Genomic DNA, 25,446 nt, shown 5'->3' with positions numbered 1-25,446 from the left:
TCTACAACTTTGGGAGTCTGGACAAAACTCCTCCATCTGACTGGATCAATTGCAAAGAGTGTACTGACTTTTTGGGGAAAAACAGTACAGCGAATGCTTGAAACTGAAGAAGAGGACAGGATCTGGCATGCAGCAGGGCTCATTCTAGCAGGAATTTGATTCCACCCGTGCTAAGTAACTTCAGTGTTTGCTGCTGCATAATTTTTATTTCATGTAGAAGAGACGCTTCTAAAAAAAAAAAAATGCATTACTACAGTTTTACTCGTTCACTTGAAAGAGAAGTAAAGGCTGTAGTACTACTTATGTTCATAATTTATAATACCTCAAGTCAGTTGCAGAAAAGTCACAATGGTCTGATAAATATGGACTTTAACTTATGAAACTATCTCATCCTTTAATGGAGAACAGAGATATATTTGTTTGTCTTGTGGATGTATGTATTGTATTTTACTGAGCTGACATAGTTAACACACCACATTCATGTTATTTTGGGAAGTGTAACTATATGATATCTTGCCTAAATATCTATCTATTTTTAAATTGTTGTAAGCTTGTAAACTTACACTAGAATTTTGAAGAACTGAACACTGCAACCTTATGTTTGCAAACAAAGAATGTGAGGAATGACCAGCTGTGAAACCTCCATAGCGTTTAACTTACACAACATATCACTGTCATAGCTCAGAGCATAATATTCAAAGCAGCCAAATCACTTGTTTAGAGTGGGCTGGCTGATGACTTCAGAGAAGTGTATCTGTTAATACCTGTGTCTACATTCTGCTCCCATACCTATTACATATTAGAGCTGAATTCAGTTCTTCTCAGTCCAGTAGTTATAATAAAACCTACATTTGTCTTCCAGGCTGCTGACCAATGAACAGTCCCAGTGAGGCTCATATGGACAGGTTAAGCCCCGATGACAACAGCCCTAGAAAGTACAGCTAGTGTTTTCAGCATCAGCATACCAGCATACCAAATATTCAGCATACCAAAAATGCAGACACTCAAGGTGTGTGTGTGTGTTTGTGTGTGTCTATGTGTGTGTGTGTGTGTATATATATATATACATATACATGCATATACACACACACACACACACATCAAAGTCCAATGTGTGTGTGTATATGTGTGTATATATATATATATATATATATATATATATATATATATATATATATATATATATATATATAGTGTATATTATAAAATGTGTACATTATATAAAATGTGCCTGCACATTATATACACATTATAAAATGTGTACATTATATAAAATGAGTCTGCATTTTGGTAGTATTGGACTTTGATGTGTGTGTGTGTGTGTGTGTGTGTGTGTGTGTGTGTGTGTGTATATATATATATATACATATATATATATATATATATACATATATATATATATATATATATATATATATATATATATATATATATATATATATATATATATATATATATATATATACACACATATATATACATACATACATATACACACACCCACATCAAAGTCCAATACTACTAAAATGCAGACACACAAGGTATATGAATGCTACAAAATAAAAAAAATGAGATAGTAATTACAGGGTCTTTGGTAGTTTAAACTGGAGTGCAATTTGCATACATTGTGTATATTGTTAGACTGTTAGATTTTGTTTTTTATCCTTTACGGCAGAAACATAGTGGAGGCTACAGAGCGAGGCATAGATCATCTTTTACTGCATGATAGAGAGACCGCAACCACCGAGGCACAACTCTGTCACGAGAGAGTGTTTTGCCTGGGAGAAACAACGTCAACAGACTCGACTGGAGCTAGTCAAAGTATGTCTGGATTTTGAGGTTAAACTGACGGAAGTGAGTGATGTACCCAGGAGAGCCGTCGCACGATGATGCCGTTCTTTCAAATATTAAGACTTGCAGTGCCATCCAATGGGCCATCGCCACCCTAGCGATTTTATCAGCCCCACGCTCCTCCACACCTTCAAGGTGACCTGCTCATGTTCTCCCCTGTGCTCCTTAGCGGTGCCTCGTCAAAAGCAGGAAGACTGGTCGGCTCCAAAAGACCATGAATATTTCTATCTTAGAAACAGATATTAAACCTGTCTTACAAATGTCGTTACTTATGTTGCTTTGCTCTGTTCGATGGTAAGAAAACAGGTTCTAGTTTTTTACTGTTTCAAGTACAGAATGAGGGGACATATTTGAAACGTTTTAGTAATCATGATTATTATTAACAGGTGAATGTCAACCTTTTGAATACAAGTTGAACTTTAAGTTCTGTTTTGACCTGTGGGCAGACATAACGTAACTTTTTTGTATAAACCTTGCTACCGCTCAAAATGATTACATTTCAGCTTTGTACATTTTAAATTTTATTAGAGTTTTAAGGTTGTTTTTACTGAAGAATCTGTTACACTCCTGTGGTGCAAAGAAACTCATTTCTTTGGCCAAAACACTTTGGCCAGAGATTTGTATCTGTTATCCTGAAATGTATTGCCTCTCCAATTATATCTGCACAGGAAAGGGCAGATGTATTGGATGTTCCAGAGAACTGAACACCTGAAGCTGTTCAAGTTGGATGGGTTGATTTGTTCCAGACCCTCACTGGCAGGTGTGTCTTCCTGCATAGTGTAGTAATGCTTAATCTATCTTACTATTACTCTATTAATCTATTACTCACAAAAGGTATGTAGAACAATTAAAGATCCAACAATGGCCTTCACAGTTGTTGTCACAGTGATTTCTCATCACCAAACAGTGCCATTTCCCTTTCAAAGGCCCAAACGCAGGCTCGCACGAGTCTTACTTAAGCATGAGTTGATTTGCTGTCGTGGTCCTCTTACAGTGCCATTAGGAAAGACTTTCATTACATATGGAGTCAGACTGTAAGGCAGTAACTATAAAAACAGAAATGTCCACACCTTCAGGGGACCTAGTGAGTCAGGGGGTGCCATTTTCCAGTTTTTGACGCAACCTTGAATTGTCAATCACAAATGAGTCATAACACTTATGGCCAACCAACATCAAAGTCCTGACTGTTGTCTACCAGACCCTGTAACAGCACACAGGTCCCTTCCTTTTGTAGGATTCAGTGTGATAGGATGAGAAAACTAGGAAACTAAGCTCCTGGACTGATATAGGCCTTTTCCTAAAGAGCTTCTTCAGGTTTGTACAAAGTTCTGCATACTTGCCATGCATGCATACCTGCTCACGCCTTCGCTTAAGATAATCTAACGGCACACTAAGCTGTGAGATGTAGCAAGCTTCCTCAGAAAGATTCTTTGTTTTATTTGTTTCCCCATTCTCCTTTTCCCTGTCATTGTTTTGTTTATTGCAGTAGGTTCTGATAGAGCTACACTTAACATTTCTCTTGTTTCACTGCAGGTTCCTTGGAGTGTGTGTAACTCAAATATTAAATTATGTTGAATGTGTGGGGTTTAAAGAGACCAGTGAAGCAGTCTAAGGTTTTCCAGCATCTCAAGATGCTTAGAGCAGATATAGAGTTCCTTATATGCAAATCATCAAATTATACTCTGCAGACCATGGATAGGTCAAATGTCATCTATTAATGCTAGATCTAGAGGAACTGCCATTTGGATTTCTTTAAAAGATTATACTGAAAAAAATATATCAGACCCTAATAAGCAATATATCATTGCATCTGGAACACTTTCAAAAACATCAGTTACATTAGTAAATCTCCACTCCTAACTGGGATGAGTTTATAACACCATGTTCCTCTTTAGTAAGCAGGTTTTTGAAGAGTATTTTTATAGTGTGTATTCTGATAAGGATAAGGCAAAAGCGCTGGAGCTGCAAGCAGATATTGTGCAAGTGGGCGACAGAGCGGCAAATAAAGCAGCCCACCAAAGAGGAGTGAGGCACAATACATTGTGCATCACGCACAGGCAAGTTCGACACCACGCCTGATGGAGTCCCAGGTGTATAAAAGCACACCCAATGTCTTCAAGCTTTTATGGAAGATAATGGTTATAGTGTGGAAGAAAGGGATGATCCAGAGTGAGCTGTGAAGAGATGAGTGATCACACCCGACTGGGTGCATATTTGAAAGTGAATAAATTAACTGATACACAAGCGCAAATGGCAGGGATTTCAGGCTTTGCAGATTGTTTGGAGCATAGCAGTATGATTTGGCATCTGATTCAGAGAGCAAAAAAGAGGGTAGAGACCTACATGTGGTTTTCATAGATTTGGCTAATGCGTTTGGCTCAGTACCACGTAATCTCTTATGGAAGGCATTTGTGTTCTTTCAGGTACCAGATAGAATTACTAGACTGGTTAAGGCTTATTTAGAAGAGTATTGTATATGCTGGAACTGATTGGAAATAGATAAAATGGCTGTACTATTTCAGTGTTAGCATTTATGATGACAACAGAGGTGATACTTATGGACTCTAAGTGGGTTGTAGGTGGGAAGAGGTTGCAGCATGGGACCCGGCTCCCTCCGGTAAGGATGGACGGGTGACAAATCAGATGGATGCTATAGAGGTTAAATGAAAATCTCAGTTGGGAAAGGATGAAGGTTAAACCCCAAAAGTCTATAAGTTTGTCAGTTGTGAAAGTTGTGAAAACTGTGGCTTGCTTTGTTTTTGCATTAGTGGACTGCATCAATGGGTTGACATATCGGGGACAGATTTATTTATGATGGTTTTCATCATATTTATCAAAAAGAAAGTTTTTAATTTCTCATGTAGATAAGGTGCTCTCATGTGCTGATTTTTTTGTGGGGTTCTCCACGGATCCTTTGTTGGCCCTTCTTTATAAATGCTCCCTCTGGGAAATTTGAGTCTACCAACATAGCATAAATTCGATTTTAAACATTTACCAGTTTCATGGTAAATCATGCACCAGTCAAAGTTAGCAAAGTGCAGCATGCAACTGAGATTTGTTTTGTAACAGTGAGCATGGCAGAAGACACTGACAACACTCCAGAGATTGACGGCACAGAGAACCAAGTCTCAGAGCTGAATGTCCATTACCAATTAATTCCACGTAAATTTTGATTTGCATATTCATATAACAGAACGCTGTCTAGACCAATTTTTCCTTCTTCTGTGTGAATTTTCCAGAACACGTATGATTTCTAATTGCACTTGATAACGTTATATAGTTTAATAACCCAACCAATGTATTTTGTTCATATAAAAGGAGAAACCTTACACTCTATATTTATGCAAATTGTTGGGCTCATAGCAAGTATCACTTTCTTAGGACTAATAATGCTAATATTATTAGTAAATAAAATCAATAATGGTAGTAGTAGTAATAATAATTAATAATTGAATAATAGTAATCTTATAATAGTACTTAGCTCATTTTAACAATGCTTTGATAATACTTTTAACCATGATCATTTTGGGCACTATAATTGTGATATTAAATTTTCACAATGTTTCATCTCTAAATATATCTTAAAGTTTTTTACATTGATAATGCTCAGCTTTATCACTCTGTTGAGAGAAATGATTTCAGTAGATTAAAAAAACTCTGACTGCATGATGGATGTCCTGCAATTTTCTGAAACTGATTAAATGGAAAACAGAAATGCTGGGATCTTGGGTGGATAATGAAGAATCTAGGCTCACTGCCCTAAAATACTGTTTTCCTTTCAGGACATGGGGAGAAATATCCATGCATTTTATAATCACTTTTGGACTATTAGAATGAATGATTGATGACATATGACATATGATTAACAGATAGGTGATTGTGTTTTTGCAGTATTTTTGTGCTCCTACACTGCTTTTGGACATATCTTTGGACAACTTGTTGAGTCTAAAGACCTATTCAGAAAAAGACTAAAAGCTCATGTTCATGCCCTATCCCTTGAAGCTAGGACATGGGCATGGAATTATGAGAGTATTTGTCTGGGTGTCTTTTATTGTGTCTTTATGTGTGTGTTTTTTCATTATTTTACTTGGTTCATAGTGAAGAACCTTGAATCTTTGCTTGGAAAGGTGCCCAACAAATGATCGTTTACATCTTTTGAATTAAGTGTGCAAATGATCAAATTTGGATATTTAATATGCTTTTGCTTTCTGATGAAGACCGTATTATCTCAATCACCATCCAAGATGTTATGTATTCAAACTAGCCTAATTTAGAAACCTCTCCCCTTCTCTGCGAAACCTTTAAGGTGGAACTTAGAGGAAAATTTGGACACAGTTCCACCAATATTTTAAACTCCGCAATGTTGTCATATGAACCTTAATCACCAACTATTTGTGTACTCCCTCCAGTACTGACTCTGCCTTTGGCTAATGGAAGCGACTCCTGGAAGCGACTCTGGAAGGGCATTTCTCACTTCAGGGATATTTTTGTTAGGGGACTTTTGCCAGTTTCGACCAGCTGTCTGTTCATTTGCACCTGACCCATAATCATTATTTCTCTTTTTAGGTTTGTAGCTTTGATAGATATCATTGCTCAACATTTCCTCATTAACTCCCTTCAGATATCTTGGATGATGGCATCTTAGACATGTCAAATAGCTTCAAAGGATTTGTCTGTACACTGTGCAAACATACACTAATACATGGGGAAAGTACCACCTCCAAAAGTAGGTCTTTATGGGAACAGAAGATGGGAATTGTGTTTCCAGATTCCTGGTGGGACAGACCAGACTTTGAAGTTAATCATCTGTTATCTTGTGCTCACCTCAGTCTCAAACAATCTAAGGTTCAGCATTGAACGTATTTGCGTAAAGAAGGAATGTCTATATACTGCCCTGATGTAGATCCTATAAGCAGACGCGTGTTCAATAGCTCCAGCCACTGTCACTCACACGCTCTGGTCCTGTCAGTAACTTAAAAACAGAATCCTTACATTTTCACATAAAACTCCATCCCTTGAATGGTTTATTTGGCGTTCAAACAAGTAATTGGAATTTGCCTGCCAATATTGTAATTACACACAGGATGAGAAGTCAAATATGCCAAACGACTGGAGTTTCACACAGGGCCCAGTCCGCTCACTTCATAATAAAACTCACAACCTCTCAAGCTCTTCCCAGGGATCATCAGGTTGGCACCTCCCTTCATCACCCACAACACCTCCAGAAGGCTCAACAGAGGGGCATGGCATCCCAGATCCACCCACCTCCAAGCTCACTTTTAAACCAACCAGATCATACAAACTGCTCAGTGCCACCTGTTTCATATGGGCTATATCTACTGCACAAACAGCACACACTGATTTAATCTCCCTATATTTACCCACTGAGCTGCCCCAATGCAGCCAATCACTTCCTAACCTATAAAATCCACATTAGTCTCCCCAGTGACTAAGGCTGTACCCAGCACTACTGGCACTGTTAACGTATACTGAGTGCTGCCAGTTTCATATGGATTTTACCTATTATGCCATCAAGCATTCCTCAACACAGCAGACCCATCCAGGACTCCCCTGTGACTACGGCCATGCCCAGCCCTGCTGGTACATTTAATACATGCTCAGTGCCATAATAACAACTATTTGCTTGCTGTCAGAGTACTACATCATATCTGGCCGCAGAGTAATTAAAGCGATGCATTGTGGGTCCTGAAGTTTTTAATCTACATTCGCTACCAATTTCCAATCTCACGCTTCAATCCATCTATTGATATTTATATCCTGCACTCACTCTGCAACACACTGTCTCTCACACACAAACACAATCACTCTATTCTCACTCTATTTGTATCACTACTGGACAAAGAGTTAACCTCTATGTGCTTATTATTGAAAATGCTAACCAACTAAGCACCTGATTTGGTCTCCATGTATATCATCCCTTATCACATGCGGATAAAACATGCTTCAATGTTGCAACCCCACACAGTTTAAAACCAGGATCTTCACCTACCCAATGACTAAAGTTTTGTGGAGTTGGACGGACGTCACAAGTCACTCCAAGCAAAACAAATACTAATGCACCTCGTATCCATTGGCCACAACACTCGCCAGGCGGTTCTTCACTGCTCCGCTTCTCCTGTTCTGAAATAAAACCAGGACTCAGTCGCCTGCTCTCTGTGGCTCTGTTAAAACACCTTCCATGAATCACCTTGCTCAAACCTTGCTCTCCTGCGTCAAACCTACCCTACTGTATCTTTAGGCTCCAATGCACTCTTAACCATTTGCACTGCCACTTGTGGGCCCTGCCCTCACCTGGCTTTTATCAGCTGGCAGATGCAGTGTTAGCTCAGCGGTTGAGGTGTTTTCCTTGCAATCAGAAGGTTGCTGGTTCAAGCCCCCCGGTGCACCTAAGCAAGACCCTTAGCTCTCAATGATCAAGTTCTACCCAGTCATAATTGTAAGGTGCTTTACATAAAAGTGTCAGCTGAAAATGTAAATGTAGGCCCTAATAAAATCATCTCATGGCTTGCACATTTAAATTCCTTGACTAATTCATAACCCACTTCAGCCTCTCTACTTTGGTGAGTGCAACCTCATAAACCTGTAGTGTCTGTCTAACATGAGGCAGCAAACCAAACTGGAGGCATCAGTTTACATTAATGTGCTAAAAACAACTTTCCAGTGCTGTTAACAACTTTCTGTCTTGAGACCCACAACGTACTCTGTGTTGTTTAATGCTGCACTCCACCATCTACCTAAACTCTTTCATCTTTGATAGCTTGGAGGCATTTACTTTTACTCTGGAAATCTCCTCTTCCTCCTTTAGGTTCCTCCTGGCCACCTGAGTTAATGTCTTCCTTTAAAGTAGAAAAAAAAGGAAATTTAAGCCGAGAGGTTCTGCTCACAAACGACAAAATCTGGTCAGCCTTTATTTCTTCTTTTGACCGGTTACAACTGTTACCCATAAAAAGCCGTTCTCACTTTTCTCACCGTACTTCTTGTGATAGTGGCCTTAATATTGAGTTTTGAGTTTTGTTGGATGCAGCTGATCTAGAGCACACGCTCTCCTTCCCCATTGCTTCTCTTTCTTTGTGTTCAACTTATATGTGCATGTATGTACATGTATATGGACATGCATGTGTAATTATATTCCTATGGGAAAACCTCATATAGTGCTAATTTGCAAACTATAATGTTGATGTATATTTACAAAAGTCCAATAAAAAAAAACCATTCTTAAACAAATCAGTAGAAGGGGTGGACTTCCATTTTTAAGAGAATGTTGGGATGACGTTCAAATGTTGAGAAACTATCAGACAAATCAAGTTGTTTGTGCCTACAGGACCTTTCTGCACACTTTCCACACCCAACCACTAACGTGAATTTTTTTCAATTTACAGGGAAGCACCTGAGGTCCTCCTTAGAATACAGAACTTACACATTGTTGTTTGTTAGCATTGCTGCCAACTTTGTACGAATAAGCTGCTAATGAATAGCTCTTAGGAACTATGGGAACATGTGAGTTAAGATGGCAGGCATTGTTCATGTATTTATATTTTGTTTGATGTTTAGTTATGTTTCTTTTGACTTAGGCTCAGGGATCTGGAGTTTTGTGCATGTCTTTCCTTGTTACTGAGCATTGCTGTTCCTCCCCCAGTTGGCTATCCTTCCGTCATAAAGGTTTAAATACAGAACATTGGCTAGACACCAAACTTGGTCATTTAATTGAAGGATGTCTTTCTACAAACAGCTGCTCTCCTCAGAATTCCCGTGAAGAGGTTGTTGGTAAAGAAAAACACTAGGAATATAGCGGAAAGAAATTAGTAGAGTTGTGTCTTCTGTAGATATGTCTACACAGGATGTTCAGCAAGATATGTTGTCTCCAGTGAAAGAGAAGGTGAGGAGGTCTCTGCTGACACTAGTCTGGTTCAACCTGAAGCTAAAGCAAAGTTTTGTCGGTTTGATCCACTTTCACTAAGCCCTGCTGGGTCCAGTGATGAGGCTCAGTTAAAAGGGTGCTGAACCCGAATCCAAAAGGAGGTGCAGAAGAAAGAACTTGATCAACAAGCAAACATTCAGTTGAAAGTCACTATTTGGAACATGTAACTGGAACTGGAAAGGGGGGTGTTCATCTGTGAGATGGATTTGAAGGTGAAGGACTTTGGTGCAGCTCCACCAGTGTACACAGCACCCACACAGCCCAATCCTTCTCCGCCAGAGACACCTGTCAGGACTCCCTGTGTCAAGACTCCCTGTATTTTGCAGAGTCCTGTGAGTGAGAGACGTTCACCCTCTCTAGCCATTTTTGATGTGATAAAAATATCTCATTAGCACCTCAGTTTACAGAAACTAAAGTGGACACCTATTTTGGGATATTTGGACTTGTATATGTCTCATTAAACTGGCTTCAACATCCCCTATAATTTGTAGTTCACTACACAACACATTTGGTTAGGCACCTTCCTAAGTTGATTATGTGTAAACCTGGCAACACTGGGATTCCACTTTCTGGCTGTTTAAGAGCTCACTGACTGTCATGACATCCCAAAAAGATAATTGAAATGATCGAGTCGTGACGGAAAATGAACAAAACCTGAATGGGAAATGTAGGAGCCTCGGCATTCCCACCCGAGCCTTTTCTGTTTGAACAGGATGAAATGTTGTGAGCATCAAAGGTGATTGGGAATGTCACTTTCAGACTTGATCTGTGAAACGAAATGAATGTGAATATGCTGACCCCCCCGAGGCTGATTTAATGAGATATCGATCTTGATATTGACATTGTGATGTTGACATACATGACATTTAGATTTAAAACACTTTCAAAAAAAAGATATCCAATGTGTTTTATATCCAAATAGATAATTGCTTATTTGATTGAAAATATATTAAATGGTATTATTTCAGTTTGGCCAGGAACCTTTACATTTTGCAGTCTTGCGTTTGCCTGGTCAGAGACATGACTCATCTCTGGCAGGTGGAATAGAAGCCCAGGAGAGAAACCTCTCGGCAGGTGCCAGTATGACAAGGGCCTGGACCATGTGAAAGGAGCACATACAGACATCTCACTCTAGAGATTTCCTTGGAAACTGAATACTGAATACAAAGTCATGCATTCTGCATGTTGAATGGACGTGAAAATTCAATCCAGTTCAGTTGCCCTAGTTCTTTCTGCATAGGATCTTTTTCTGTATTACTGAAGTTAACGAAGGGATTACAGCTGTTCTTGGCCCCGATGCAAAATCCATTTGAATCCTATATGCAATTAATGACCAAGCTATTACAATCCTCATCTGAGTATTCGCCAGCTACTTTCAAAGGTAAGCTGATAATGCTCCAAATTAGACAGAAGCCATAGTGAGATGTCAGGTTACAACCTCAGTATAGAAGCACTACATTGTCAGGAAGAGACAAAACAAGATGTTTAAAAAAAATGACTGACAACAAAACGTATCAAAAACGCTTAATTTATTCAGCGTGAGCTACAGAGAGCTAGTGATATGTGCCATATTACTGAGGCAATAACAGACCCAGTTAATGTATTCACTTGCAGGCACTGCCCGGGGATGGTGTTTTCATGTCACCAGCCAAGAGCTGTTGGAGCCACTGTGATTCTGTCTGTGCATGAGCGGTTTGTCTGGTGTGCAGAGAGAGACACAGAGACAGGGCGCGTCTCGCCATGCCTCCAAACAGACATGTTTCCTGGCCCGGTATCTATCAATATAGATCTCTGCAGCTTGATAAATTGTTAAACCATGCAGCACTTGTGTGGACTCTGCAGACACAACCTATTTTTCTACCCCCACCCCACCCTAACACACCCCCCACCCCAGAGACTCGTCTCTCCTCGATGAATGAACAGTCGTTTGTACAATAGGGGTGAAGATCATTAAGCTGTCATTTCCCCAGGGTCTGTGTGAGACACACACCTACTCTGCATCCCCTCTAAGGTATACATAGCCTTTTGTTTTGTTTTGTGGTGTTTTCCTTTGTGCCAGTCTATTTACGAGGTGCCATCACACCAGACCTGCTCAGTGAGTCGAGGAAAACTGATGGTTAACAAATGCTCCTTTACACGCCGTCTGGTACTCCTGTCCACAGGGTTAGTGCTTTTCCTGCTTTAAATACCAAGGGGACAGTAATTAGCAGAGGACTGGAACAAGGTGTGTTATAGCAAGAGACACACTAATATGTGTAGTCCTCCAGGACAGAACTTAAGAAACAGATGGCGAGACACATGTCTAATAAAAGTGGGTGATATGATGAAAAATATAAAATATAACAAACATTGAAGATTTTTTAGGATGTATTATGACATTTTTCTGAGGTCTGTGTACAAAGTGGAAATGGTAAGAAAAATGCACCAGTTTTATAGAATCACAAAAAAAGTACTTAAGAAGAAAAAGGATGAAAACTCCAACCATAAGTTTTAAAAAAGAAATAGTGACAAACTGGCTAACGTCCAATCAGATGTTTGTTATCATGAAGTTTGTGCAGTTATATTTACACTAGTTGTTTCCTGTGTAAATAGATGTAAACCTCTTATATAGATGCATGCAGCTGTTCAGAGCTCTAGAAGTACGAAGGATACGATATTGTTTATATTGTTACTATTGTTGGGTCCGTAGTCGGCCAGAGGAGGACGGCCCCCCTTTTGAGTCTCGGTTCCGCTCCAGGTTTCTTCCTCGTGCTCCGGGGAGTTTTTCCTCGCCACTGTCACCCTTGGCTTGCTCACTGGGAGCTTGGACATGTGTAAAGCTGCTATGTGACGACGGCTGTTGTAAAAAGCGCTGTATAAATAAACTATGACTTTGAATATATGCAGAAGAACACGATGTGATGTCATTTATTGCAAAGCACATTGTCCCATTTCTTCTGATGTTGACTATGCACATTGACCATGCATGTGGACATACACAACAGGAGAAACTGTTGTAGAAAAACATAATCAGTAAAACAGAACTTCTTTTTTCTTTTTCTTTTTAGACTATCCACACTGAACAATATTTAGAAAACCCATCAAAGAGTTTGTTTTGTGTCTAGATGATCGCCCAAGGTTGAACCCCCAAGAAATGGAGCTCTGAATTTAGCCTGTTGTCTGCTCACACCCAAAAGCCCAGCAGCCTACAGACAGACATCATATCCACCCACGCACCTCCTCACATCCACCCACACACATCTCCTCACATCCACCCACACACATCTCCTCACATCCACCCACACACACCTCCTCACCCAGCAGTCCTTCATATTTCACTGGTGGCCACTTCCGCCTTTCACTCCCTTTCTACCCACATTTTCCCATTCCCACACTACCATGGCATGTGATGGGTTCCTCCTTCTCTGTTGGTTTCGTATTATACAACCAAACACTCTAAAAAACTCTTTAAAACACTCTAAAAGGTGAGACTTATGCATAATTAAAAATCACACACAGTGACACACATAGTCACACACCTGACATCACTCATCCTGAGAAATGCATGCTTACAGAGAAAAAAAAAAGTTGCAAGTTTCTCACAATCCGTGTACTGGAATACACACATGCCTTTAAAATGCTTTTCCATTTTAATCAATCCACGTCCCCAACAGCTGATGCTGACGCTATTCTCCCCACATGGATGTGGGAAAGGGACTCTCCGAAAAGGTGCTGAACTCTTGTTGTATATGCTGGACTCTTTTCTTTGTGCTGGTCCTTTGCAAATAAGCAGGATTATTCTCACTCCATGATTATAACAGCTGCTACTAAGCAATCTGTACAGTCTGTCATTTATAAAACTTCTCACATGGCAGCTTTGAGCTCGATTTCTCTCCTAACGATATGGAAATTGTGCCAAGACTTCCTCATTCTAGTAATCTGTTTGGTGAGATATAGTAGGGTGGTTTTTAAATGCCAGTCTTTTATAAATGTGCATTGTTATCTCACTGGCTGGAGACAGAGGTGCAACATTATGGCCGTGGAACTACACACAGAAGATGATAAGTGAGAGACACAGGTTAGCACTAAAGAGCTTGGAGAAAGTGGGCAGCTGCATCAACAACCTCTGATTGTCTCATTTCCAATCTGTGATCCAATACAAAGGATAAATGTGCCAGGTTTTAAGGCCAGACAGGAATAGTTCATGCAGAATAAACAGTTTGCTTTGTTTGCGAGTAAGCCCGTGCAGCTCAGTCTGGGTGTGAAAACAGCACCCAAGAACTTTGGTGATGCTGGGAGCGATAATGAGTTATATTTTAAGAACATAAGTCAGCCATGAATATTCAACAACCACTACCACTAAGCCACCAAAAACACAGACTGTTATTCACTTATTAATCTCTCAAAGAGGGTGACATCATCTTCACCACACTGCCACATTTAATAAACTACAAATATATTAATTCACATAGCATACATATAGTGCACATGGAAGAATTACAAACTAATATTACCATGAACACACAAACATACATCAAATATGCACACGCTTACAAATTAGCAATGTAGATGAATATGTGGGCTGCTGAGAAAACACATTTTTTATGATCTCATGCTCTTATCGAATCATATATTCATAGTCATATTCAAATATTCCCTTCTTCATCAGTCAGGCATTGGGACACTAAAATTACATTTTAATGTGAAATGTACATATATCCTATATGGATCTTGAGAGCCTGAGGATCCTGCATACTATCTTAGCTGTTCCCAGCTGTTCTGCACACTTCTGGACGGAGATCTCGGATGTTGTTCCTGGGATCTGCTGGCTCCGTTCTCCCAGTTTGAGGGTCACAGCCCCCAGTGCTCCTGATTACAATTGGAACCTCAGTTGCTTTCACCTTCCACATCCAGCTCTTCTCTCAGCCCTTGGTATTTCCTGAGCTTTGTATGTTCCTTGTTCCTGATGTTGCTATCACTTGGGGTTGCCAACTCTATCACTACAGTCCTCTTCCGCTGTTTATGCACCACTACAATGTCTGGTTTGGTTATCCATTACCATTTTGTCTGTCTGCATTTGAAAGTCCCACAGGATTTTAGCATAGTCATTTTTCACCACCTCTGGGGGTGTATACCACTTTGACCTTGGAATGTCCAGATGTTTCTGTACACTATACCAGCCACTTTGTTATGGCCTGCTGGCATCTTGCATCCCACTGTTATGTGCTGGATTGTCTCAGGGGCATCTTTGCACAGCCTGCATCTGGCGTCCTGACTCGTGGAGTAGTTCCCAGCCTCTATTAATCTTGTATTCAGAGCTTGTTCCTGTGCTGCCATGATTAGTGCCTCTGTGCTGTCTTTCAATCCAGCTTTTTCCAGTCATTGGTAGGATTTCTCCATATAAGTCACTTCCTATATCTGCCAGTTGTACATATTGTGCAGGGGTTTTTCCTCCGATGATGGTCCCTGCTTCTCCTCATTCTCATCCTCTTTAGGTTTTTGCTGTCTGGGGTATTCACAAAGCCCTTCATCACTTGAAGCCATCAGCCTGGTGTACTCCTGGATCTTGGTTGCTTCATCCTGGAAAGTGACTCTGATGGATGGATGGAACTGCCCCTTTCTGGGGGCTCCTTCGGGATCAGAACTGTCCGGGCTTCAGTTAACCATTCAGGGTGGATTCCATCCATTAGCATATAGTTCATTTGTGCTGCCAGGCACCCATAGAGAGCAGTCAGTTTCTTCAGCCAGTAGGCGTGGACCATGTCAGGGCCTGGAGCTGTCCAACTCTTCATACTTTCTTGAGACCATTTCTTTGACATCTGCTAGCATGATGGCTACTGGACCCTGTTCAGGAAAACTGCTGTGGTCTGCGTTAAGGCTCATGTTCCACTGGGCACTGATGTTGTGTGATGCCTCCTACTCCCTTACGCCTTTCCAGTATTTTTCAATTCCCAGCTTTGGCGGGTCTTTTCTTATACTGTTACCCTGCCACCGAGAGTACATTTTGTATAGCTCATGTAAGAACATCCTGTTTATTCTCCCAGTTCTGGTGTGTTGGGTTGATGATATCTCTGCTCTGACCTGTCGTCCTGGCTCCCTGTTGCCACAGGATTTGTATTGTACCTCATCGATCTCTAGTTGTGACAGTAGTTGCCGGTTGCGGATGTCGGATCACAGAGCTACTAGTTGTTTCTGTGTTAGATGTTGGTTTCTGTGTTAGATGTTAGATGTTGAAGCACGTCCCCTGAATACCCTCTCACTCTGGGGTATTGCTTGTTTAATAGCATTCCTCAGTCTGCTATTCTCCACACTTGTCCAAGAGTGTCTTGTATTTGTTCCAGTAACCCACTTTTCATCAGATTGCCCTGGTCCACCAGCATCTGACACAAACCTTGCTGACCTGGGCAACGTTTGAGTCAGTGTGATTCTGCTGCATTCACATCATAGTGGTTGGACAGCTGGGTGGGTTATACCCCTGACAGGGGTACAGGAAGGTTGGGTTCAAATCCTTGGCTTGGTGTCTATAGCGTGGTCCCTTAGGTGAGATTCTTAATGCTACCTGCCTGTGTTACTAACAACAAGTGCTTGAAACAAGATATGCATACATACATTTATTTCACACAAAAGTATTCCTTAACAAGTTTCACCCTAACAACTGAACCACAGCTCCAGGTTTTAATGAAAAAATATTGGATCAATATTGGGTGACATTAAAATCCAAGATATTGGTATTTTTAAAATATTATATAAAAACTAGGAATATTATAAAATATATAATAATATATACTAGAGAATGCACTGGAATCTTATATATAATTTATTATTACAGTGGGTCTCATGCAATGCTCACCTGTGCCAGAATAGCTTATGATGTTTACAAAAGACCCAATGCTTAGGGCTCTCTCTGTGACCTCACACAACCAAGCTGTTTTCTGTCCAACACAGAGAGCACAACAAAGATTGAGGATCTGTTGAGTCTGTTAACTCACACTTCATGGATTATTAAAGAAATACATAAACATTTACTATTCACGGGTGCGTGTACACGGAGCTCCAAACACTACAGTGGGTGCAGACACAATGTGCTTTAGGCATTCATTTTACAAATCTGTTCTCATATTTTTTCTTCATTAATTTTAATTATTTAATGGTTTGGGTATTCAGATACCCCCAGTAAACATCAAAAGCCAAAGACTAATTTAGAGAATACAATATGTAGGATTCATATCCCAAACAAACAGGTTTGATATACCAGAGCCAGACAGGGGGAAGGCCAGCTCCATGGGGAAATAAAACCATTTTGTCTGTATTTGCTTTGTTATTTACATGTTATGACTCCGATTAATTAATTTCCAATTTTGTCAGTATATTATACTTGGTTTCTGGTGCATGGAAATGTCTCAGAGAGATTTTCATTTCACACACCTGACTGTAGTTGCTATGGCTGCAGCAATTTAGGACATTTCTCTTTCTTCTGGTAATATATTGCTTTTCTCGGTCACAAAAAAAGAGTTTCTTAATATTAGTCGTGGGTCTAAGTAAAATTTCAAACCTCCACTCAAGTCTGGTCCTATCACGCATCCCATCATTGTTGTAGTGCTTTAAAAAATTGGAAATCGTTTTTTAAGACACAGCCCCCGTGTAACTGCAGTGAATTTGCAGAGGAAAGCTTTCAGTAACGCAAGACTATGAAGCCAAGGAAACACTGTGCCTTCTACCTTCCCGCCTCCGCCCTCTCTGTGGTCATGGCTGTCTCCATGAAGCTGTAATGTATGAGATTTGTCAGTGTCAATTTTATAGCTAATCTCTCTGGTCCACCCCAGCCCTCCCATCTCCAGCCTACTAATTCTGTGAAGCCATATATACCAGAGAGAGAGAGAGAGAGAGAGGGAGAGAGAGAGAGAGAGGGAGGGAGAGAAAGAGAGAGAGAAAGAGAGAGAGAGAGAGGGAGAGAGAGAGGGAGGGAGAGAAAGAGAGAGAGAGAGAGAGGGAGGGAGAGAAAGAGAGGGGGGGGGGGACACTGACAGAGAGAGATTACTGTGATTTCCAGGGAGTCTAGGAAGTGTTCTACTGTGGAATTCTGAACTTCAACCAACATTTCCTGTATTAATACTGTTGTTGTAAGTCCACAATATCTTGGAAATGCACCGTGTGTTAGAGTACGCAACAGAGTGTCAATCTAGCAGTGGACATACTGAACAAACATTCACAGTTTTCCATAGGCTCTATATAAAACATCCATGTCCAAAGAGCTAGAATCCTATAACCTGATATTTTATAAAATTTCTCCGAGCCAAGCATGAATCCTGAAACTCCAGACAGATTGAAGTGCAAAAATGCAGTTTTTTGCCACAAATGGCAACAAAACCCGGAACAATATGTAAGCAGTATAATATTACACTGCTGAAATCTGTGTGTTCAACCAGTCAGCAGGTTCTCAGCATCGTGGGATATAAATGACTCCTAGTCAGGTAAAGTGCTCATAAGAAACTCACATCAAATCCATCATTTGCAAGTTTGCCAGTGAATGCAAAACATTACCAATAGAGAATGTTAACATTTCCACCTTTATCTTTTCTACAAGCATACACAAACAAACAAACAAACACACACACACACACACACACACACACACACACACACACAAACAGAAACACCCGCACGCCTGCACAGGTGTGTATCTTTATGTAACAAAAGGATCAGAACAGGACTGAGGCATTGATGCACGCTGGGTTGTACTGCAATATAAACTAAATGAAGACAACACTGATTACATGATGCACAATGCAGAAGATGAAAACTAACTCTCATCAAATGCTACAATAACCCTTAACAGATGGCAATATAGCTCCTGAATAGTTTTTGCAGTGAATTTAGGAATTGGAGCAGTTAATAGACTATTGTATTTGCAAAATTAGTCGTTTTAGATGGTTATAAATTATAAATGATATTACATGAAACTACAAAAAACTCATAAAATTTCAGGTAGAGAATCACAGAATCTAAAAAGACTGCAGAGAAAGTTAAAAGGAACCTTTGGATATTGTGTGTGACAGCCCCACACTGTTTCTCTGCTCAACACAACACAGGTACTACTCACCCCACTGAGAGACGGGTTGGGTAAATAAGCACGTGAATGCAAGGGATCAGGAAACAGCCGAGCTTGGTTGTTTTCTGTACTTCATTAACCTTGCTCGGAGTTTTTGTATTCCGCATCCACAAATAAACACGCAACACCCAAGGGCCGAGCTTATGTGCACTTAGTGGCCACTGAACTGAACCTAATCCACGTGTAAACAGCCTAAGTCAGTGGGGATGAGTAACTCTGACATGTTCAGTATTCTGTAGGCCCGCACGCTCTTTTCATACAACATTTAAATTAACATTTCACTCTGAAAGGTCACTGCTCCTCTTGTGCGTCAATGTTTCCACTTTTTTCCAGAGAGTCAAACAGAAACCGGTATTCACGAGCTGTCCGAGGACTTCTGCACTAGAGGGACAGCTCTTTGGTGTGGATGTTTGCAGTGTGGAAAAGACGTGTTTGGTTAGTACTCGTTGGTGCATAAAAGAGTTGAGAAAAGGTTAATGTGCATCTGAAAAAATGCAGAGTATACTTAAAAACAGACCCTTCAGTGTAAAGTGATGTGTGAAATTATGCTTTAGTCTTTAAAACGAAGCGCTGTGAACAGGGTTAAGGAGGGACCTTGATTAAGATAGATTTGCAGACCTTTGAACCATAATGAGATAACTAAATATGCACATTATTATTCAAAGTTAAAGTATATATTGAGGGGCGTTCCTCTGTAATGCTGCCTCACTGACCAAACAATTCTATAACACTGATAACAGGCCTACATTTAGTGAGAAAATCGAAAAAGGGCTTAAGATAATTATATAAACACAAAATTCACCTTTTAAATCACCTTATCCCTTTAACTGATGTACTGTTTCAGTTCATTAACATCAGATCTATGTACTCTATAAGGAAATGCATTGACACTTATAACAATGAACAAATTAGTAACACTACCTAGTTCTAGCTGAACGATAACATGGCTTGTCCAGGCCTGATAGTTTTAGTCCTGTAACACACTCAGTGAGTGATTGGGCTGTTTGAATCTGAGGCTATGCTGACTTGTACACTATCCATGGCAGGTCAGGCCTGACCGTCAGCGTAGTGCAGAAAATACCAGCGGTTCTGTCACCATGTTCTACAGGAGCGTGCCTGGTACTGCTCCACAGGCCAGACAAGAACGGTAAATATTAGCAATATTAGAGGGAACACATCTCATTAAGTTACTTCATAAGATATTGGCAAATTGATGTGCATGCTTGTCAAACCGCACTGCTCCATTAAAGAGGAGAACGAGAGAGAGAACTTTTCAGCCAAAGATCCATCTCCCGCGCCCCGAGACCAGTTCTGGCAGCCCCCTCCCTGGGGAGTGGCTCACATCCAGCCTCAACCTTTAGCCTGCTGCCCAATTAAGAGAGGAGAGGCACTGGGCTGGGGCTCCTCGTGTCTAAAGCTCTCATTTCCACTTCCATTTCCACAGCCACACCAAGGAGAAGCATCCCACAGTCCAGTAGTAGCGTATATTTTACTTTCATTATGTATTTTTCAAATTCACACGCGATATGTCGGCTCTGACCTGCGGGAGGCGGAAGTGGGATAAAGATGTGGGAGGTACCCAGGTAATTCTGCAGGGAGGAGAGAAAGTCTGACCTGCTTTGACCCACTTTGCTCTGATTTATGGATCTGACTCACCCTGTGGACCCAAGCTTTGTTTCGAGGGTCATCAATCTCCAGCCCACCGATAACAACCATTAGTTCTCTTCCACGGCAGGACCACCATGGTTAGAGTACTCGACGGGCCGGCTCCAACCCCTTCACAACCCCTACGCCCTTTGACCCCGCCCACTCCTTTATTCCACACAGCCCAAATGTCAGGTGTCCTCCTTAATCTCTGCTCTGTGCAGACATCCAAACACTTTCTAATTTGTATCCTCATATTTAGTATTGTGATCCTTATTATCTCTAAGGACATCCCACCTGTTCACTATGCAGGATCTGTATGAGAGAGAGAGAGAGAGAGAGAGAGAGAGAGAGAGGAGATGGAAAAGTAAGAATGAATAAACACACAGTAGACTTCGTTACTGAAAGATACACAGAATTTCACTGGGAGTGAAAAGGAGCATTCTCTCACTAGGAACCCCAAACACACACACACACACACACACACACACACCACCGCAGAGAGACAGCAGGAAGAAAGCGTAGGGTTACCCCACAATGTATCACAGGCCAGATGCAAATTTACAAAAATAATATTTCACCTCAACATACAGCAAAAGAACAGAGTCATTTTATCTCTGTGTCTCTTTTAAAACATAATCATCTTTTTTTAACTGTATAAGTGTTATTTTATTATAAAATATTGTGTTGGTGTAACTGATCCTGGATCTGTCACATGACATCCTGCCTTTTGTCTACTGCATATTTCCACCACCTGCCAGCCGTCGAGTCAATGCACTGCGCTTATCGCAGGATAGCTTTGTTGAAAGGATGCGTGTATAATGGAAAATAAATGTGTCAGGTTGTATAAGTCCTGCGTTTTGTCACTGCCATTAGGTTTGTTTACTATGGACTGCAGAGCCCGATGATTAAAGTCATTGGCCAAAACGAAAGATGTGGCAGGGCTATTGCAAAATTACAAGCTATCAGAATCTGCCGGACAGCACTCACGAGCTATCCCCTCTCCATTTTAATTCCAGCAATAACAAAACAAGATGAAAGCAGTGGAAAACATGCATTTACTTACATCAACACAAGACGATGAGACAGAGCAGGCAAGCAGCTCCAGAAATTATAATAAATTCTAATAAATACAAAATACTCTAAAGAAAAACTAATATGTACGTCTTAATATCTGTCCAAATATATCATAGCATATTCTAATTAAGATTGTCCTAAAATCTGGTTGAGGAAGAACATTAAGTGTTAAATGCCTGGCTATGTATATGAATTCTTGGATAGGGACAGTTTTTAACTAGACTACAGTGCCAATGGAAATGATTTTCAGTCCAGCTCTGGAAGTGCTCATAACGATTATTTTGTAATCGATTAATCTAATGTTTTCCCCGGTTAGTCGGTTCATCTAAGGATTAAATTATTGGCTATTCTAAAGATAATTTAATTATTTCCCGATGAAAATAACAACGTACCCAACATAAATATCAAAAACGTCTCTCTAATATTTCTACTATCACAAATTAACAAGATAAAAAAGATGATAAGGGCAAGCAGGACGCAAGCGCGAGTCGAGGTTTTCAAACAAAACCGTTTAATGAAACCGAAAGTTGAACAACGTTGAAACAAAACAATACAAACGACAAACACAACGCAGCCCGTAATGCTTATGCACGAAGAAATGACACAGGTGAGTTACAACAGACAGGTGAGTTGGAAATAGGCTACTACATACTACGCGCCTATTGATTCGGCCACAAATTAGTACGCAGTGTGCAGTATGCGACCAAAAGACATTGCTGATGATAGCTGCAGTTTGTTCTCGGGGGAAATCCATACTTCGTATGGCTTTAGAGCGACGCGCCGAAGCCCGTTATGCAAATCGACGTATTTACGTAATCGATCATTATCTTGGAGTCAGTAAAATAATTAGCATTTCAGATAAGAATTGTGCTGTAGTGTAATATTTTAAGAAATTCATTTACTGAATACATTTTTTTTTTTTTACACACCTTCCTCCAGACAGTACCTGCCAATCAACCGATAGTCCACCCTCTACCATTCACCCAGAGCCAAGGCAATTTCCTAAGGGAAAAGCCTGACATAAGGATAGGTGTGTGTGTGTGTGTGTGTGTGTGTGTGTGTGTGTGTGTGTGTGTGTGTGTGTGTGTGTGTGTGAGAGAGAGAGAGAGAGAGGCGCAGAACACAAGCTCTCCAGCTGTGCACCATCCTCCTTTGGCTGCATATGCCTGTGCTCCAAGCTCCACACCTGTCTAAATGATCACCATGACTCACACAGGAAAGATAATTACCTCTCAAAAAGTGCAGTAAACATAAATCATAATGGTCACCTTCCCCTGAAGAAAGCTGCCGTCCATCCCTCTCGCCTTTCTCCACTTCCAAGCCTCTGCCTCGCTCTCTCTCTCTTTCTCTTCTCTCTCTCTTGCTCACCATTCTCTCTCAACCCCTCTGCCTCTTTCTTTCTCTCTGTATGCCGTCCCCATTTAGACATCGATGGTTCTGACTACGCTCGATATTAGAGAGAACCCAAACAATTCCAGCTGCATGTGTGAACTAATTCACTGCCTTCCAACAGACATTTACATATTTCAAAATAAAAACAATTCTAACTAAAATGCAATGCACAAATCATGCAGCAATTGAAGAAAGTGATTCTAATTTTGCGTTGAGATGCCAAAGGGCAGAGGCATGGTGGTACTAACCCAGACGGCAGACGTGAGGTGAGGATCAGTGACAGCATCCCGACAGGCAAAACCCATAAATCTACAGTCAACCAAGCAAAGGAGGAGGCCTGTGAGCAATGTCCAGTGCGCAGGTCAAAACCGCAGTCTTTTCTAAGAAACAGTACATAACCCAGAATCAGCAGACCACTCAAGGGGCTGCCTCATTATAATTAAGGAGGCAGATGTCATGTAGGTGGTCATTCCCTCACACCAACTCCACCACACCCTTCACACACACCCCACACGGCAGGGAAAAGGAAGAATCAGACTGAGCAATGGGAAAATGGACTGTAGCATTGTCTGCATTGTGCCTTCGACAGAAAACAATTAATGGCATATATTTTATAAGGAAAGTGCAAAGGCTGTGTTCTTTCAAGGGGCCCTGGATTCCTGGGTTCTCCCTGTGCTCCCCTGGCCTCTCAAAGCGTCTCCAACTGTTCCTGTAAACCTGGATCCTTATTGGTTCTCATTTCTTTCGTTTCAAGTTTTCAGCTTTCCTAAAAGTGGAACATTTTGAAACGGAGTTTGACACCCTGACAAGAGCCCTGGACACAACTAATTAACTATAATGGCTGGTCTTCAGACAGGTATCAGAAATTCATATGATCAATCCCAGAGTCCCCAAATGAAAATATGCTTCCAGAAGGGCAGAGGTGGTGGGAAGTCAATTAGGCTCCCTCGCTGAGTGACAGCGGCCCACACAATGCTCATTTCTGGTCTGCTTCGACACTTACGGCAGCAGCCAAATTGACATGTCAGCTCCTCAAAGCATGAAATAACAGAGAGAGAGAGAGAGAGAGAGAGAGAGAGAGAGAGATTCACACAGAAGCGAGGAGTGAGAGAGAGAGCGCGAAAGGAAGAAAAAGACAGCATGAGGTATAGAAGTTGAGATATAAATATATTAAAATATGTAATGTGATTCAGCTGCAATCCTGAGACAATAAGATACCAAACAAAGTCAGAAATGAATGGAATGGACATTATGTTCTTCGCTTGCTGTATGAATGATGGGAAGGTGGGTGAACCCTAAGTCTGTCTTGACAGAGATGTCGGAGCGAACACCCTTACAGGTAGAGCTCAGTCAGCTGCTCCTCTGGCACAACAGTGGCAAGCTGGAGGATGAGGAAGAGGCCAAGGATGAAGAGGAGGATGGCCATGTGATGTACTTTCCCAGCATTCAACAGTGCTGTAGAGTTGCAATCAAACAGCTGGCGCAGGACGGGTGGCTGTTTAATAAGTAAGCACTTCCGACACACACACACACACACACACACACACACACACACACACACACACACACACACACACACACTCTGTTGCCTTTGTTCTTACTTTCACTTTGACTGATGCATATTTCATGGAGAACTTTTTGTGTTCCTCCTTTCTAGCAGGAGAGGTGGTGTCTGCTCTGGCTGACAGACGGCAGAGTAGCTGCTCACCAATGCCAAGCATCCAGCGTCCCCCTCGCTCTCTCCTCCAAGCCGAGCACCTCAGCCCCTCTTCACTGCATTAATAATGTCAATTGCCTTGTCATTCTTATAACCTCTATAACACACTTAATATGTAATCTGTGCATACGAGGAGCCGGTCTGGGAGTTTCTGGAGGTTGGCGTCGGTTACCCTAAGAACAGAGATACGTCCTGTGCTTATTCGTGCTTGCTGTCGGATTCCTGAAGGAAACGAGTATGCAGGAGGCTTGAATAGGGAGTGCTCCTCTGAGCATGCTCCCCAGATCCCCTGTATGTATCCACCAACACCAAACCCCCCCTACAGGCTGGAGTGTGTAATGCATGGAATTGATGTTCATGGTAATGGGCTTTCTTTCGCAGTCGGTATACATCAGATCACTAGTTAATGCAACAAAAGACGCTACAGGCCGCATGTGGGCCACCTTCTCAGAGCCTGCCAGGGAACAATAAAGGAGGCTTGTAAAATCAGGAATATTAGCCGTCACCACCTACATGTACATGAAACATCCCGAGAAGCCTTGAATTTCACAGAATCTAAGACAAAAGTAAGTGAACTCAGAGCCTACCTTAACCAACCAGATGATAATACAACGAGACAAACCAAAGCACACCATCACCATACTCAAACCTGATGTTCCAGAACATTCCCACAGCTGTGCAAAATAATGTCAGACACGTTACAATCACACTGTCTCTCACTGCACCAGGCGTGTGCCT

The 25,446-nt window shown here is 41.1% G+C and overlaps 1 protein-coding gene across 3 annotated transcripts in view; it reads right to left on the bottom strand.

The window, feature by feature from the left end:
• The window catches only part of mgat4c (mgat4 family member C), a 110,410-nt gene that overhangs the window by 77,916 nt on the left and 7,048 nt on the right, over nucleotides 1-25,446 (bottom strand). Inside the window, exon 1 of one of the 3 annotated variants that reach the window (XM_035524881.1) lies at nucleotides 24,700-24,799. The exons of the other annotated variants lie outside the window; for them this stretch is intronic. Coding sequence (XP_035380774.1) covers nucleotides 24,700-24,712 — 13 coding nt within the window. The 5' untranslated portion in view covers nucleotides 24,713-24,799. Of the gene's footprint in view, nucleotides 1-24,699; nucleotides 24,800-25,446 lie in introns of those variants that run through there. 3 annotated transcript variants of the gene reach the window in all.

This window comes from Electrophorus electricus, chromosome 4 (assembly GCF_013358815.1).
Source record: "Electrophorus electricus isolate fEleEle1 chromosome 4, fEleEle1.pri, whole genome shotgun sequence".
NCBI lineage: Eukaryota > Metazoa > Chordata > Actinopteri > Gymnotiformes > Gymnotidae > Electrophorus > Electrophorus electricus.
Note: the sequence above shows the minus strand (reverse complement) of the source record. Positions and strands in the feature narration are given on the sequence as shown.